General features: G+C 38.7%; 2 protein-coding genes across 2 annotated transcripts; one reads left to right on the forward strand and one right to left on the reverse strand.

Annotated features, from left to right (window-relative positions):
* Positions 1 to 3,868: 3,868 nt before the first annotated feature.
* On the reverse strand, positions 3,869 to 6,145 carry LOC307031580 (E3 SUMO-protein ligase ZBED1-like). The gene is made up of 2 exons (XM_079668793.1): positions 4,898 to 6,145; positions 3,869 to 4,728 (listed from the first exon to the last, which is right to left on the reverse strand). Exons 1-2 carry the CDS (start codon positions 6,128 to 6,130, stop codon positions 4,183 to 4,185), a joined length of 1,779 nt encoding a protein of 592 aa, XP_079524919.1. The 5' UTR covers positions 6,131 to 6,145; the 3' UTR covers positions 3,869 to 4,182.
* Positions 6,146 to 8,643: 2,498 nt separating this feature from the next.
* Positions 8,644 to 17,277, forward strand: cysltr3 (cysteinyl leukotriene receptor 3). Its single transcript, XM_079668819.1, has 5 exons — positions 8,644 to 8,764; positions 12,218 to 12,368; positions 13,562 to 13,729; positions 14,042 to 14,209; positions 14,950 to 17,277. Exons 1-5 carry the CDS (start codon positions 8,758 to 8,760, stop codon positions 15,479 to 15,481), a joined length of 1,026 nt encoding a protein of 341 aa, XP_079524945.1. The 5' UTR covers positions 8,644 to 8,757; the 3' UTR covers positions 15,482 to 17,277.
* The last annotated feature ends 1,732 nt before the right edge of the window (positions 17,278 to 19,009 follow it).

Raw genomic sequence — 19,009 nt, forward strand, 5'->3', positions numbered from 1 at the left:
TTAATAATCTTTTTTCTCAAAGCAATGATTAACCTGTGAGTTATTTTAAAAACAATTCAGATTGAACATGGTAAAAAGCTGTAAATTATAGTGTCCGTCCAAAAATTATTTTTTACTTATAGTGAAAACTACCCTTGGATGATGGGTTAGTAGACTAAAAGCTTTAGGAATCCAAAGTACAACATATACTAAGTACCCTGTATCAAGATTGATGCAAAACAAGTGACATTTGACCTTTTTAGAGAAGTTTAGCAAAAAGAACTCTACCTCTGAGGTGATTTGGGTGGAAATGGGTGTTTTTACCGTTTCTCTGGAACCCATAGGTCGATTTTGACATCTCTTTTTGACCATTAGAGCCAATAGAATTGAAGGGGAATGTCCCCACTCACACACATGGTAAAAAAAAAAAAAAAGGTGGGGGCTTTGCGCATGCAGGTTTGCATTTGAGCGAACCTATCTCTCGCTCTGACATCTTGAAACGGAAAAGCAGGTTTATTGCCAACCCAGTCTCACGGCATGTCGTGTTATAGTCAGGACATTTAATCTATTGATTCGTGTTCACCAACACCATTTTCCCCTTTTTTTCGTGTGAAAATGGTGTTGGTAAACACGAATCAATAGATGACATGCCCTGACTATAAAACGACATGCCGTGAGACTGGGTTGTTATTGCTGATGGATTATCAGAAATCATTTCAAGGGGACAAAGACACATTGGATTAACCTATGGATTAACTTCAGCAGCGTCTTTATCGTTTTAATGCCATTGAAGACCACTTTTGACCAGACAACGACCAAGGTGAGCCATGTTGCCGTTTTTAGCTACCTAGCGCCACATGTTTTGATGTCTGTTCTTGTTAATAGCTTCACGAGTTCTTATCATGGAGTGAAGATGTATTTACCCATCGATTCTGTGTCATCTCACGATCAGATCGATGGGTTGGGCGTGCAGCTACGATAAGTAATAAGGGTGTTATGAGTGAGTTTCTGTGCAACACCCCGTTAGCATTTTTCGCTCGTGGCTAATTCATAGGCTCAGCGCTAGCTTTGTGTTTTTTTTTTTAAATAAAAAAAATGATCAGTTAGCTGAGTTTCTTCCCGTTGCATGGATATAAAACATTCATAGTGTAGGAGCCATGAAACATGTTTAGTATTGCGTTTTGTTTTAATATAAGATATTTGTTTGAGCACTTTTGATTGGTTGGCTTGGGTCACATGGATATGGGCGGCACTCATTATAATCCTGTTCACCTGCGGGAGGTGTGTGTGGAAGAGAGGGTGACACAGGGCCGTTGTACTTTTTGTTGACAGCAGATTGCTCTGATTAATATAACGATGTACATGTCCAAGGAGTATAAGTTGATCATCCCAGTTTTCATTAAACTTTTTTTATTAACTAATTACTGGCTGTTAATAAAGACTGCAGTTTGGAAGCCGCCTTCAACGCGGATCACAGCCAGGTAAGCCTTACCACTGAATGTGCACATTGAGCTCCATGGAATGGACGAAGTTTTGAACAAAGAAACATTAAACCACAGGTCCTCTACACTGCCAAGGACAATACAAATACTCCACAAATGTTGCTAAACCAAAGAGAGGCTAGCAATGACTACTTGGATCCAACTACACAGCCTAATGAGAACATGTCACCTTGGTTCCTTTCCTCAGAGCCAGTATCTCATAAAAAATCCACTTTGATAACACAAATGAATTATGGAGATAGCTTGAACTCAAGTGAAGATCAACACAACATACTGGGCATTATGAGAAACCAAAATGAAATAACCACGCTGTTAATACAACAGCAATGCCTTTCATTTCAAAGTTACCTTACCATTTCAGAGACAAGTGGAGAACTTTAGCCTGTGAGCTGCAGGAGAGGAACAGCCGCAGAGCAACATTCTTTGACATCACACACTTCATTGAGTTAAAATCCTGACTGACCCAGTGTTTGGAAACATTCAAGATGCTCCCTTCATAACAACAAATAATGCTTTAAACAGATCAGAGCCTCGCTCACATTTTGAAGGAACTAGCTTTGCCACCACTGTAGCTCTTGTTGAAAATGAAACCCAGACAGATACTGAATGGAAGGAACACATTCTGACAAGATGGAGGACATGTCTGCGCTGCGGAGGAGGTCACACCTTGGACTCGTGCCATCAGTTTGAAAAAGGAACACACAAAGAGAAGCTTCCTGATGGAGAAAGGTGTCTGTTTCGGCTGTCTGTGTGTGGGGCACATTAGCAGAAATTGCAATAAACAAATTTCCTGTTCAAAATGTGGCTTCAAACATCCAACCATACTTCACATCCCTTCCAATGAAGCAAGACACAATCCTGCTCAAGCCAAGAGTACATCAGAGCTATCAGTGGACAGCGCACTGGTGTCAAGTGGCCTTACAGGGGCTTGTGACGACAATTGTAAACTTCCCATAGTTCCAGTGCAAGTCAAGTCAACGAAGGGCAGCAAGATTGTCACCACCTATGCTTCCCTGGACCCAGGAAGTACATCAGTGTTTTGTACAGAGGATCTGATGCACGAGCTCGGCCTAACTGGAAAGAAGGCGCAGATTCGTTTACAAGCCATGGGCCAAGAGAGGGTCGTAAATAGCCATATTGTGTTCGGACTAGAAGTGGCTGGCTTAAAAAATGAACATTTCGATCAAAGCGAGAATATCGTGGAGAAGATGCAGGAACGTCAGGAAGAGACGGAAGAACATCAGTGACATCTTTTCCACAGTATTGACTCTTTTCGACTGACAGACTTAAATGACACTAAGGATTATCTTTGACTGAGCCAAGGAGGTGGTACCTTTGGGCCTGACTGACTCGTACACAGGAAAGAAGAAGGGAAACTACACATACATGAACTGCAACTGTATGGACTTGATTACTAAGTTATAATTATCACATGTCTCCCATTTGAATAATGTTAGTAATTATTATGTATACTATCCTAATAATTAGAAGCTGGTGTGTAGGAGCCATGAAACGTGTTTAGTAATCCTTTATGTTTTAATATAAGATATTTGTTTGATCTCTATTGATTGGTTGGCTTGGGTCACATGGATATGGGCGGCACTCATTATAATCCTGTTCACCTGCGGGAGGTGTGTGTGGAAGAGAGGGTGACACAGGGCCGTTGTACTTTTTGTTGACCTCAGATTGAAATGATTGCTCTGATTAATATTAGGGATGGGCATTTTAAGAAATCTCTTTAATCGATCATCGTGAGACGTTAACGATCAATTATCGATTAATCGTTAACATTTATACCCGTCAAAAAAACTGTATGACGTATTGTAACGTCCACCCGGACAGGTCGGAATGACGAGCGAAGCGTATACAATCTTAACAGCTTTATTGCGGTTACAGGAAGGGTCACTGTGGGCCGGGACCACGCCAAAACAACCAAAAACAACAAACCGCTCAACAACGTGCTGCTCTTCCTCTCCCTAACATGCAGCCTTTCTCACCCACACGCACGCGCCCACACAGACACGCACTCAAAAAGCCCTCTGCTCTCCACCCCGCCCCTAACTGCTCTCCTCACAGAAGCCTGACCATAAAACAACCGTTAACAGAACACGTGAACATTAATGCAGGTCGATACAGAATAACAGAAGTGAGAAACTCACTTTTATGTTTATTTAAATGTGCAAATGTTAAACAAAAGAAATATCCCCGACGCCTCCGCGACATTAAAAAAATAAGAGCCAGTGTTCTTAAAACAAACAAAAACAAAATAAATACAATTCCGCCTCTTTTAGACATAAAACATTAACTAACAATAGTATAATGAGAAAGTCCTGTGTTTAAATGTGCAAACAATAAACAAAAGAAATGTCGCGGAGGCGGCGGGGATATTAACAAAATAAGAGCCAGTGTTCTCAAACAAAATAAATACAATTCCGCCTATTTTAGACATAAAACATTAACTAACAATAGTATCAGAAACTCACTTCTGTGTTTAAATGTGCAAACAATAAACAAAACAAATGTCGGAGGCGTCGGGGATATTAACAAAATAAGAGCCAGTGTTCTCAAACAAAATAAATACAATTCCGCCTATTTTAGATATAAAACTTTAACTAACAATAGTAAACACAAAACAATAACACGTTATAGGCCTCGGTCTGACTAAAGGCTACGGTGGTTAGGAGGCTATAGCTTACTTAACCTACTGGTTTTTGTTGAGGAAAATTAGCATGTTAACATGCTCGGGGGTGAGACGTGAACGGAGCCGAGTGACGGTCAGTCCAGCGGCTGAAAAGACCCGCTCTGACGGGACCGAGGTGGCGGGGATGCAGAGATAGCGTCTAGCTAATTTAGCCAGCCTGGGAAACTTTCCACCGTTCACTTTCCACCAATCAGTCGGGCTGCACTCCAGAGGTGGGGGTATGTCCCTCAGAAAGTTCTGAGTCTCTGTTTCAATGCCAGTGTCCTGTGGGGTAGATGAGTATTGCTCCCCCAGGAGAAGTGCCATCGCAGAAACGTGCGTAGTGGCAGTGACAGTTGTGGGACTTCCCCGGCATGACAACACCGCCTCCTCTCTCCCAGTCTGTGGGATAGCCGCCTCACCTGCATCAATTGCCTCTCCCAGTTCAACCAGTTTAGCATTAGCAATTAGTCTCTGTGGTGGCGAAAGAAAGCTCAAATGCTTGTGACGGGGATCCAGCATGGATGCAATCATTGGGGCGGATGTCACAAACTCGTCAGACCAAACCTGTATAAATAAATTATAGAAAAATGTCGGATGATCGATAAAAAACGTTTGAAAATATGCCATATCTAAATAAGCAAAGCACATAAGCGACATTTAGCTATGCCTATGTCAGTCTCGTCATCAGCGGCTATTTATTATGAGTGTCATGTCAACTAATTAGTTAGTTTACCTTCATTCTGTTGCTGAGGGAGGACTTCACTTTGGTCTTGAATTCGGTTACTCTGGTCTCGTCTCCTTCTCTCCGCATGAGATGGGTGTTGATGAGGCTGAAGCTTACTGGATAAATGTTTGAGATGGAGACGTCCTTCTCGGCAGACATGGCAGTTGTGACACACTTAAGTGCTGCTAACACAGGCTGTGCGTCCTCCATGAGCCGCCAGTGCTCATCCTTCAGCTCCAGGACCCTGGCATCTTGAAGCTTGGTCAGGGTTCTGTCCGAGAGGACAGCAACAACAGCCCAGCGCTGCTCCACAAGTCGCTCAAACATCTCACAGACTGAGTTCCACCGTGTTTTGCACGATTGAATAAGCCGGTGGGTGGCGAGGCCCATTTGCTCCTGCTTCTCCTTAAGCGCATTGGTTGCCACAGTGCTGTGATTAAAGTGGCTAACGAGTTTACCAGCTGCAGAGATGACCCGATGCAGGTATAGAGCAAACCCGTCATTTATGGCTAATTGGAGAGTATGTGCAAAGCAAGCAACAGACACCCAGCTGACTCTGGTGGGATTGTTGGCAGCCGTAATGTTGGCCGCGTTGTCGTGGACGCAGGCGATAACTCTGGCTTCAAATCCCCACTGCTCTACAGCTTCATTCATCTTCTCAGCGAGAAGGTCGGCAGTATGCCGGCCTGGAAGGCTTTCAGTGAGCAGGACCGCTGAATTCATTTGCCAGTTGTCGCAAATGTAGTGGCATGTGATAGTGATGTAGCTCTCCGCTGTTAAAGCGGTCCAACAGTCTGTTGTTATAGCAACACTAGCTGCTGTGGCTAACTTGTTTAGGAGCTCCTGTTTTCGCTCCTTGTAGTGGGTTTCTATGACCCTGGTGATAGTGCGCCGTGAGGGAATCTGATACGCTGGTTCAAGTAAACTAACCACATCTCTAAATCCTTTCCCCTCGACGACACTTGTGGGGAAGATGTCCACTTCAATCATTTTGGCGATACTTTCTGTGATTTTCTCCGCCCGCTTCGCATCACAGCTCCTCCGGTTTAAAACTGAGGTGATGGTGGGCTGAACGGAGGATTCAGTGCCTCTTAACACGCTGGGATGAAGGCTCTTTAAGTGGTACATCATCGGAGTTGTTGTCGTGTTGTACTTGTAAACCGTGTCGCAGTGTATACAGTGAGCGGACTCGTTTTTTATCTCAAAATGGTCCCACACCGGACTTCGTTTCGCACGCTTCATGTTGTTATCTTTGTGAGTGAGCAGCTCGCAGGAAGTTTTCTCTGCTGTCGCGACTCCTTACGCTATAACGCCCCCTGCTGGTAGGATGTTTTATTACCGATCATCGATAAGAAAAATACGAAATCGACAAAATCCTTAACGATCAATTATCGATCATCGATTAATCATGCCCATCCCTAATTAATATAACGATGTACATGTCCAAGGAGTATAAATTGATCATCCCAGTTTTCATTAAACCAGATTATTTTGCAACAGAGTCTTTGATCTCACCAAGTCCTTTCTTGTAGCGTCTCACACAATATCAACCAGGCCCGGCCTCAGCCTCTCAGCGACTTTGTTTGTTTCCTGCTGTCGCTACACATAGTCTATTGAATATTAAGATGCCCTCAGACGTTGTTTCCTGCAGATGACGCGTTTCCCCCCCCCGGTATCGGAGGTGCGGTGTAGAAGTGGTTAATACATTATTATGATTATTACTATTTTCTTATATTTCGTTATTATTTTTATTATGTTTTGTATTGTTATAATTACAATTTTATTATGTTTTATTTTTGTATTTTTATTACTACAATTTATTATTATTATTATTATTTGTATTATTATTATCAGTATTAATATAACACTTATTACCTCAGTAAGTATTTCCTCATGTTCAGAAATTATTCTGATATACTCCAGTAAAAGATATTCATCATATAAATGTAGGTCATTTTTGTGTAATTTGTACTGTGAGGCCTGGGGCCTGTGAGTGTGCAGGTGTGTTGCAGGTCCTGCGATGGGGGTGGAGCTGAAGAGGCCAATCAGCATGACTGGGGACACCTGGGACACTTAAGCCCAGCTGCCCGCAGTCACAGGGCCTTCATGACTCTCTCCAAGCCGGCTGCAGGAGGACTCTCGCCCATTCTTTCATGTTTCCGGTGTTGTGTTGAAAGATCACAATTAAAGTGCCGTGGTTTTTGGAATCCTTGAACGTCTCTCTCTGTTTTCCTGTTGTGGCCTACGGGCCGGTCATAACAGTACCATTAGGTATACGTTTGTGACTACTTTAAAAGTAATTCATTTGTAATCATATGTATATTTATATTTAAGTTCTATCAGTTGAAATGATAACTAAGTGAAGTGTTGTTGCAGTAATAACACAGACCTCTAGAGGGCGCCAGATTATTACTGATGTTTTCAGGATTTAGAGTTGTTCATTTATCTTTAAACACACATATTTAAACTAACCATGCTAGGCTAACATTTACCCAGAGAGAGTGCTAATGCGTGCTGAATACTTCTCATTATTCCTGCAGTCTGTTTGTTATTCACTAAAAAGGAAGTGAGTACATGTGACTTTAATGATAAGAGAAATAAATGTAATATATTCACTGAAAGCTTCTTTGTTGTTGTTAAATGTGAAATATTATAAAAGACTCCCACGATGGGGAATGTGACAGTTATTTATTTGTTGTTTTATTGCTAAGTGTGTTATTTTTGTGAAACTTAATCAGGTTAACATTTAAAAAAAAAGAGAAACATTACAGCTGGGAATAAAAAAAAAAAAAGATGAAGCGTAGAGATTTAAGTGAGAGAGAAACCGTACGGCTTTGAGCAGCGTGGGATTATATAAGGTCTCCGATGTGTTTAATTCTTAGAGCAGGGGTACCCACAGTTTTTCAGCTTGGGAGCTACTTTTAAAATGACCAAGCCCAAATGATCTACCGACAGGGCCGCCCCTGCACCATCTGTGTCGCGAGTGCGGGGGGGGGGAGGCCCCCTCATAACTGCATGAACTCGTATGGCACAACACAACTCAGACTGGCTTACCTGTACGTCAATCAAGTGGCAAATGCCATAGTAAGGATGGATGATAGGCTAACTTATTTTATTTCTTTCCTCTCTTTTTTCAATGCCATGCGATCTACCCACACTACCTTTGCGATCGACGTATTGGGCACCCCTGTCTAAGAGGGATCGCTAATAACAGTATTTGTGTGCAAAATGAATCTCCTGTTCTGCCACCTGCTGGCTGTAGGACTGTATTACAAATACATGTATTGAATATAAAAATATAAAATTATAACAATTTCACAAAAATTGCCTCGAAGTGTGTGTGTGTGTGTTTGAGAGAGTGTATGTCTGTGTGTGTGTGAGAGAGTGTGTGTGTGTGTGTGTGTGTGTGTGTGTGTGTGTGTGTGTGTGTGTGTGTGTCTGTCTGTCTGTCTGTCTGTCTGTCTGTCTGTCTGTGTGTCTGTGTGTGTGTGTGTGTGTGTGTGTGTGTGCGTGCGTGCGTGTAAGAATGTCAACAGCATAAATATGAAACATGTTCAGTCACGTTTTCACTTGTATAGGTTCAAGACACATTCCAGAGAGGAATCTGACCGCAACTGGTGTGTGTGTGTGTGTGTGTGTGTGTGTGTGTGTGTGTGTGTGTGTGTGTGTGTGTGTGTGTGTGTGTGTGTGTGTGTGTGTGTGTGTGTGTGTGTGTGTGTGTGTGTGTGTCCGCCCACTTCCCAGGAAATCCATTACACACACACACTCTCGCTCAGACACTCACTCAGGGTTTATCGCCGCAGGAGAAGAGGGATAAACGGAGGGATGGAGAATAAAAATGAAATGAAATAAAAAGAGATGAAGACAGGATGAACGGTGAGTGACGACCTTTCAAAATAAAGCCATTTAATATTTAGATTCTTTAAATTCAGAGCCTTAAAAGGTGTTTTGGTTTGTTAAACAGTCAGAGGATCGTCTCGCTTCAATATAAACTCAACTCTGTTTGGCAGAAACATGTTTTAAAGATGACTCAGATATTTTACTAAAGGAAAAAAATCTAAATACTTTGTTGATAAAATACAACAAGTAAAATCGCACAAATGTTGGTCAAGTGAAAGTAGTCGAAGTTTTATCAACAAAATGTACTTAAAGTATAAAAAGTACAAGTAGTATAAAGAATGCCCATCAAGTCTATTCTATAAAAATGACATCATTAGATTAGTTGTATTAATGATGGTGTTTCTTATAACCCTACCTGCATTATGTGTTTACTTTCTTTTGCATTTACATTATTAATTTGGATGGGACTTGAGATATATAACACACAATAACTTAGAAATACAAATATTTATGTAAACAAAAAGTTTAGTAGCTTAATTAAAGTATTAGGAGGCTAGTTAGTTTTATCTGTTAGCTGAGTCCTGCCGAACTAAATAACGGAGCTAACCGCTAACGCTAACAGAGGTCTCGTTGGGTTAAAATACTCAAATATAAGTAAAAGTTTAAACAATGTTGGTTATTTATAAATAGTGCAAGTTTTATCAGCAAAATGTACTTAATGTGTCAAAAGTAAAAGTAATTGGAGGATAGTTTGCGTTAGATGTTAGGAGTTTGTTTTACGTAAAATGTGTTGGAGTCCTATCCAATAGGAGTGTTCCGTAGTGATGTCACTATGCTCAGGAAGTAAACAAAGGAGTCCAAAGGAGGCGTTTTTTTGTGATCATTTTGTATATTTTCTCTAATTAAACATCTCATAATAGAAGATCTGTAAAGTTAACCTGTTAAGCCCGGCAGCCCCCCTAAAATCGACCGAGGGGTTCCAGAGATATGGAAAATCCACCCAAATGACCCCAGAAGGGTTTTTTCTTTTCCAAACCTCTCTAAAAAGGTCAAATGTCACTTGTTTTGCATCAATCTTGATACAGGGTACTTATTATATGTTATAGTTTGGATTCCTAAAGCTTTTAGTACGATCCCATCATTCAAGGGTGGTTTTCACTAGAAGTAATGGGTTCTTTTTGGACGGACACTATAATTTACAGTTACCATGTTCAATCTGAATTTTCTTTAAAATAAAAACATCTATATTGATTCTGACTCTTCTACATCAAACTCACAGGTTTATCATTACTTTGAGAAAAAAGATTATTAATGTTACCCTTTTAGAAGGGAAGATATGGTCATTTGTTCTGGGAATGTCCTTTTCGAGCCTGAGACCTGGAAAACAGGCTCGGGCTGAACAGGTTAAAGAGGACGGTTTCGTTTTTAAAACCAGTTTTTAACAGGTTCTTGTTTCTGCTCCTGAACTCCTGTCTTAAAGTGATTGAAACTAAAGAAGTTGTTTGTAGAGTTCCCTCTGAGTTTCTGCAGCAACAGTGTTTACGTTGAACCTCAGATTAAACATGTCTTGCAGACCATTTACCTCCACTAACACCTAACACACTACAGGAGAGGGGAAACCACAGACATCATGAGAGAGCCTCTTTAAAGTGACTCAGAGTTACCACAGAAACCATAACTATCAAAACTCCCAGAAAGACTATAAAAAGGCATTTCTAAACGGTCTTAAATCAGACGTGAGGAGAGGTTGAAGTTTCATCTCAGAGTGCATTTGCAGTGACAGTAAATATAAACACAGAGGTCGGAGGTCGCGCTGTTTGTATGTCAGACATTTTTAGCGTAAACACTTTTCACAGGCGGTACTGCAGAAACTCAGAGGAAACGCAGCGAACACACACTTTAATAAACATCTGCTCCTCGTCAGCTGTGGAGAACGTGTTTTATGAGAGGTTTAATGAGAGGAGAAAACACAAAACAACTGTAAAGATGCAAAAACTACATCAAAGGGACATAAAACAACATGAAAAGCCCACTTAGTGTCCACTACACGACCACTAAATGATCACTACACTAAACGACCACTAAACGATCACTACACTAAACGACCACTAAACGATCACTAAACGACCACACAAACACATTAAAGGATGACAACGAGGCACCAATTCACTAACAACAGACTCAGAACGACAACAACACGTTATTAATGGACATAAAGAAACTATAAATAACTACAAAAAGACTCCAGACCACAAAGGTTGACTAACGATTTACTAAATGGCCTCAAAATAACTGCAAAAAACTCCTTCAAACTCTCAAAAATGTAACTACGAAAACTCAAAAAACTTCACAAAAACTCAAAATAATTTCCATAAACTCACTAAACTTCTGGAAATGACCACAAATAGACAAGAAGAGCTGCATCAACGCACACACTATGATCATAGAGACACAACTAAAGCAACAAGCGTCCTTCATAACGAACAAGAAACTAATACATCCATAAAAACCCAAATGGTCAAACTCTTCATTCAAATACTGTCGTCAGGTGTGTTCCTGTCAGCAGGTGTTTTACTAACAAGGACTGCTTTGTTTAACACACACACACACCCACCCACACACACACACACACACACACACACACACACACACACACACACACACACACACCCACACACACACACACACACACACACACACACACACACCCACACCCACACACACACACACACACACACACACACACACACACACACACACCCACACACACACACACACACACACACACACACACACACACACACACGCACACACACAGTTTCCTGGTATTCAGATTACAGAAATAACATTTGTTTTAGACACACCTGAAAATACTTGTGGGAATTAGTTTTTGTTACTGCTACCAAAATAACAAAAAGTTAGCGTTAGCATCATTAGCTTCATTAGCATATTTAAACATGACACGTCAGAAAACTCGTAGAAATATTTGAAACCGTTTTTGTAATCCGTTTGATATTTGTTCTTAAAATATGTTTATCTGTGTTTTCCAAATAAGGACATTATTAAGACTTTTCCCCAAAATCTTTGGCTTTGCTCAAATTTATTTTCCTCAGATCAAATGTGTTTTTGTATTTACAAAAGTTTTTTCCTTAAAAATGTAAACTATTGATTCATAAAGATATTTCACTTTTCTCATCATCTTCTTCAAATTAAATTGACGTTTTCTTCGTTAACAATCAAAATTTCTTTTTCTGTTCTTGATAGTTTTTTTCCTTCAAATTATCACAAATTTTTCTTTTTACTTTTTTTACTTGAAAATTACAAATTATTCACAGTAGTTTTGATATTATTAATATTGAATTTATTTTTGCCTTGAATTCATGAGATATCACTTTCTTGTTCTCAACACTTTCAATAGATTTTTTTTATTTAATAATTAAGACTTTTATTTATAAATCTTTGCACTTATCTTGAAATCTGTGTTTTCAGTGTGCCTGAGTAACAGCTCGTCAGTGGGGGGGTGTTCCGAGGACTCCTTTAAGTACTTTGTGTACAGCGCCACCTACCTGCTGCTGTTCCCCATCGCCCTGATCTGTAACGGGGGGGCGCTCGTCGTCTTCATCCTGCAGAGGAGCCGCAGGTACTGGAAATACACAATAATAATAAATATATAATAATAAAGAAGAAGACAAGCGCATTCCCCTCTCTGCAGAGCGCCCCTCGTTCAGGTGATTTACCGTTCAGATAAAACATGAATAACCAGTTTGAGTTTTATACAAATCAACAACAGACATCATGTTTGCAGCTTTATTCTTTTTATTTATATATTTACATTTTCCTAAATCTTTTTCTATTTCTTAATTGTATTTATTATTATTTTGTTATTATCTTAATTTTTTTTATTATTGTTATTTTATTTTTATTTTTTTTGTGTTTTCATAATTTTGTATTTCCGTCCGCACAGTTCACAGTCTGCAGGATTATAATGTGTGTGTTCAGTCACACACAGATATCACACTGTAAATATGAGACTGTCGTTAGAAACAAATGATCTCTACAGTTTCTGAGTGGAGTATATTCATATATAGATATTATCAGTACCGTTCAGAAGAGACGGTTTGAATTTAATTTGCATTAAACTGCAAACTCAACACTAACGCCTTTATGACACACAGAGAGCTGCTGTAACTCCTATTATATTATTACATATAATAATATAATATTTACATCCCTCTCAAACATTCAGACAGCAGCGTCTACACCTGTCCACAAAATGAAGGTTATAATTTGATATTTGTACTTTTTATTTACAAAACAAATTAAGGAACACAGCTCTCACGTCATTATTTGTTTTAATGTTAAAAATATGCTTTAAGAAAAGATCATATTCTACAAAACCTTAAGTTTGTACCTGCTGTTGAGTTTAATTTATGAGAAAACATCTTTCAAAATCTCCAAAGAAAATGAATGACATAAAAATAATAATAAAAATAATAATAATAATAATAATAATAATAGTGTTGAAAAATAAATGAAATAATTATGATTATGAAAATGTTAAAAAAAATGATGTGATATTAGCGTTACAAATATATATAATAGTGTTCATGATAAACATAATAATAATAATTTAACAAAAAAAGTAATGTAAATGATAATAATAATAATAATAATAGCGTTTTAAAATAATAATATTAGTATTTTTAGTATTGTTATAAAAGTGTTGAAAAAACAATAATACTTTTTAAAATAAATAATAATAGTGTTAATAAGGGTTTGGGTTAAAAAAAAAAAACAATAATACACATGTAATCTCTTCCTTTTTCCCTGCAGAAGCTCCGCCTCCTGTGTCGTCATGACGAACCTCGCCCTATCAGACTTCAGCTTCTCGCTCACGCTGCCTCTGAGGCTTCATTATTACTTCAATGGACGCGTCTGGAATTTTTCTGATTGGCTGTGCAGACTCTACGTCTTCTGCTTCTACGTCAACCTGTACACAAGGTAACAAACAGTGAATTACATTTGAACACTTAGAGCAGATATGTTTAATATTAGAGAAACAAAATATGTCTGTTTTTTCCCCTCTAACATTTTAATATTATACAATAAGAAAAAATCTTAACCATCTCACGAAATAAGTTTATATATTTATTCGGGGTAAAAATTATTCATATCTTCAGAAAATTATGGTATTATTAGCAATATTTTAAGAAATATTCAATAGTCTCAGTCAGAACATAAACACATGTGTGGTATTTCTAGAAGAAAAGTTGTAATATTAAAATAATAAAAATAGAATAATTTCCCGCCTAGCATCCTCTTCCTGACTCTACTGAGCGTGCTCCGGTGGCTCGCGGTGACACGCCCCCTGCGTCATCGCGCTCTGGCCACGCCCACTAAAGCCCTATTGGTCTGTTTGGGAGTTTGGTTGCTTGTGGGCGTGGCTTCCGCACCCTTCCTGATCCAAGGGAGGATCTGCAGGTGAGACAGGAAATAATAAACGTAAAATGTGTTCTTCCATTTTGATGTATTTTATTTTCTCTTTCCAATATCAATTACATTTTAAAAATTAATAAAACAAAAAATAAATGCTAAAAAAGTGAATATTACGTTTTATTTGTATGTTTTTTATTGGTGAGCTTTAATATAATATATTGTAAAAAATACAAAATCAAATCAAATGTAATATAATAATGAGATGATGTCACCACCATTACCTTTTGTGCATTTTAAGTGTAATAATTACATTTTCATAACATATTCACACCTTCATTAGTTTTACCCGGTGTATTTCTCATTTCTAGCCTGCAGAGGGCGGCAAAGTACTTTATTTTTAACGCCCCTTTAGATTTGAATTGTTTATCTTTCATTAAATACATTATAAATATATATATATATATATATAAAATAAAACATTATATAATTATTATATAATGTCGCCACCATTACCTGTTGTGCAATTTATGTCTAATATTGACATTTAGGTTTTCATTACACATTCACACCTTTGGCAATAGTGGTTTACTTCTCACTTCCTACTTTATTTAAAAAAATAAAATAAAATCTTTTCATTTGTTATTTTGCAGACAAGGCACTTTCAGCACATTAAAAAAAGTACAGAACAATGTGTCTGTCAAAGGAAACAAAAATACCTATCCCCTACCCAAAATACTTTATTTTGAACATACAAAACATCCCTTTTGATTTGTTCCTTCTCTCAGGTCGGGGGTTTATCGCTGCTTCGACCCTCCGACTAGCTCCTTATCGCAGACGGTTCTGATCATGAACTACGTGGCGCTGTTGATCGGTTTCCTGCTTCCCTTCCTCACCATCGTGCTGAGCTACAGTCGGATCGTGCGCCACCTCACCAGACGCTCAAGCCTCCACGGCGCCGAGGGTCCGTCCGCACGACTTCGCCAATGCAACCGCCGGCGCTCCATACACCTGGTCGCTATGGTGATGGTGACATTCGTGGTGTGTTTCCTGCCTTACCACGTGATGCGTTCGGTGCATCTTCACGCCACGTTTGCCGGCTGGAGCTGCGATTTCACGGCTCCGCTGCAGAAGGTGGTCGCCGTGACGCTGTGCATGGCGGCGTCCAACAGCGGCATCAACCCGGTGCTGTACTACTACTCCACCCGCAGGTTCAGGGACAACCTGAGGGAAGCACGCACCTCGCTGTCTGGCCGCCGGGGGTCCATCGCCACCGCTATATCAATGAACCGCCGGAGAAACAGCCCAATGTCCCCCTAAACCATGATGGTACACTTCCAAAGGACACTTATTAGCATTGGACACTTAATGGGTGTCCTACGAGGCACATGATTGGACGAAAGCTTGATTAGTTTGCCGGCATATTTGGAAACATCTTTCTATTTCATTACGAAGACCCAATCCAACCCCTAATGTCCCCCTAAACCATGATGGTACTCTGGGAGTGGTAGCAGGCACCTGATTGGACGATTGGAAACGTTTTTCTATTTTATTGCGAAGACCCAATGTACCCCTAAACCATGAGGGTGCACTTCCCTAGCATTGGACACTTAATGGCTGTGCTACGAGGCTCCTGATTGGAAGAAGCCTGGACTAGCATGGAACGTTATTTCATTATTAAAAAAGTTCAGCAAAATATGTATTTGTGCCTCAGGAAGAACGCCAACTGTTGGCTGTCCGAGGCCGAATGTCCCCCTAAACCATGATGGTACACTTCCAAAGGACACTTACTGGCATTGGACAGTTTGTGGGTGTCCTACGAAGCACCTGATTGGACGAAAGCTTGATTGGTTTGTCAGCATATTTTGAAAGGTTCTTCTATTTTGTTCCCCTAAACCATGACGGTACTCTTGGGGTTGTAGGAGGCACCTGATTGGTCAAAGGCTTGACTAGACTCAATCCAACACCCAATGTCCCCCTAAACCATGATGGTACACTTCCCTAGCATTGGACACTTAATGGCTGTGCTACGAGGCTCCTGATTGGACGGAAGCTCGACATATTTGGGGAAAAAATGTTTTTATTTTAGACACATTTTGGACGACAGCTAGACCAATAGGGAGGCTCCTATAGAAATGCACATATCTCTTAACAAAGATATTTAATCATAGTCCATTTTTCACCAAATGCCTTTTCGGGAGATTGCAGAGACGGAAAGATTTGCATGAAATCTAATTTTTGTATATTTAGTATATTAGTTGTATTTATTTATTCAAAGGTGCTCTGAACTTAAAGCAGTACGATTATAATAATTATTTATGTCTTTGTGCACAAATCGATTCATATGTTTCTCTGCTTCTCTTGCATACCGCCATACTTACAAACATTGGACACTTAATGGTTGTGCTACGAGGCACCTGATTGGACGAAAGCTTTTCAACCTGAACCAACGAGGCAGCTCTTTTGGAAATTAGACAAGAAAAAAAGTAATATGGAAAGAAATTTCGTAATAATTTTATAAATAGAAATATATTTTTTGGAGGAAAACGTAATATTTCTAGACAAAAAAATACCAAAATTATTGATGAAAAAAACTCTAAATATTTCAGGAAAAACTGTAATAACTGATACATTTGTAAATTATTAATAATTGTAAATTGAAATATTTTAGTAACAAAATGTTGACTGAATAATTTTTTGACAAATGTTAAGTTATGTAGAAAGTGTAGGGGAAAAAATGTAAAAATATTTTGGAATTTTTATTAAGTTAACAATTCTGCACTGTTGAGAAAATATATCATTAAACTATATGCTTGTGTTTTTATCAAAGTTGGACATTTTCTTGGTCTGCACATAAGAAGTGTGTGTACGTGTGTGTACGTGTGTGTGTGTGTGTGTGTGTGTGTGTGTGTGTGTGTGTGTGTGTGTGTGTGTGTGTGTGTGTGTGTGTGTGTGTGTGTGTGTGTGTGTGTACGTGTGTGTACGTGTGTGTATGTGTGTAAGTGTCTGAATGTTTTATTGCGTTTTAAATGTTTCCTGTGAGGAATATTTATTTACATATTTGTTTCCGTGGCACTAAATGTTTTCCGTCACATAAACAGGAAGCATTTCTCCAACACTGAATCGGTTTTCTTGAGTATTTTCACAGAAATGTGTAAGGTCTTTTTTTATATTACAGATCCCATGAAGTGTCTTTCTTCAGAAGAACAGTTATAAACAAAACAAAATTGTTCCATTTTCCCAGGAGGAAATTAACTCACCATAGTACACAGGAAATCAATGTTACAATATAAAAAAAAAATTAGTTAGAAAAATAATAATATAATTAATAATTATAACAATAAATATAAGTATAAATAAAAAAGTATAATAATCTGTTTGTATACATTTTTTCCATGTTTAAAATATGAATTAACATTTATATTTGTCAGGAGCATTGTAATAATACTTCTGTTTGTCATATGTATTTCCACTAAAAAATATTAAAAGAAAATAATAAGGAGCTGATAAAGTAGCTGGAAACATATATTGTGTATTAAATACAATAAGATACAAATAATTATTAATATAGTTATTGTACTTTTTATTTATTTATTAAGAAAAATTACTTTTTTCCGCTACATTGAGAATATCACAAATGACCTGGTGTGATTCTCATGTTTAGCCCACAGGGGGCGCCAAAGTACTTAATTTCAAACATCAACTGCAGTAGAACTGTGTGTGTGTGTGTGTGTGTGTGTGTGTGTGTGTGTGTGTGTGTGTGTGTGTGTGTGTGTGTGTGTGTGTGTGTGTGTGTGTGTGTGTGTGTGTGTGTGTGTGTGTGTGTGTGTGTGTGTGTGTGTGTGTGTGTGTGTGTGTATACGTGTGTCTAAGTGTGTATGTATCCATGTGCGTAGGTGTGTACGTGTGTACGTGTGTGTACGTGTGTACGTTAAGGTGACCAGATTTTCAAGATTAAAACCGGGGATATTTTGAGTTTTGCGGTCAATATCTCATTAACATATCCAATTTTCGACACTGTTAAAGAAAAATTGGAGACAATTCTGGTTCAATGTAATTCGAACATTTTAACTGTTAGATACAAACAGAAGGACGATAGCCCATATATGAGATTTCAAAAGTATTTTATTTTGAAACTCTACATCAGAATGTCCTGATTTTCTTTGTTTGACTAAATGGGGTGTCCTGCTATCACCCTGAAGTGAAATAAGTATTTGATTGACTTAGAATGACTCTTTGATTATAGACAGTTTCCAATAAATAATAATCAAAATATAGATGGACAATAGATCTAATTTGAGATTTTAAACAGCATACATTTTAAATCATGCTTCAGAAAGTAATGTTATTTTAGGAGTGTTGTGAGATGGTGTCAACATCAATTGAAATTAGTCACCCAGTGGAAATGTCCGATATGTCTTTATAACTGTATCCTTACATTTTACATTCACTCAGTTATAATGTGGTAGTTATATGTAGTTTGTTTTAAATTATTATTGATCACATTATATAGTACATATTTCTTAATTTAAGCTCCAGTATATATGAATATGTTTGGTGTGTTTTTTAGGTATATTTGTTATTGACCGAGCAAACGCTTTTATTTTGAAGGTAGTTTTTACAGGCCTCTACCGTAATGCATTGGATATTCGCCCGCCGTAATACAACGTGCGGGCTGGCTTGAATGACCACAGTCTGTGTTTACCCAGTGTTTCCTGACATGAAACGTGTTATTTCACCTTGCTGTTTTTAACGTACATTAAAAAACGGGGACATTTCCGGGGACAGTTTAAACCGGGGACAGGCCAATACAAACGGGGACTGACCCCTAAAAACGGGGATGTCTGG

This window comes from Notothenia rossii (genome assembly GCF_949606895.1).
Source record: "Notothenia rossii genome assembly, chromosome: 3".
NCBI lineage: Eukaryota > Metazoa > Chordata > Actinopteri > Perciformes > Nototheniidae > Notothenia > Notothenia rossii.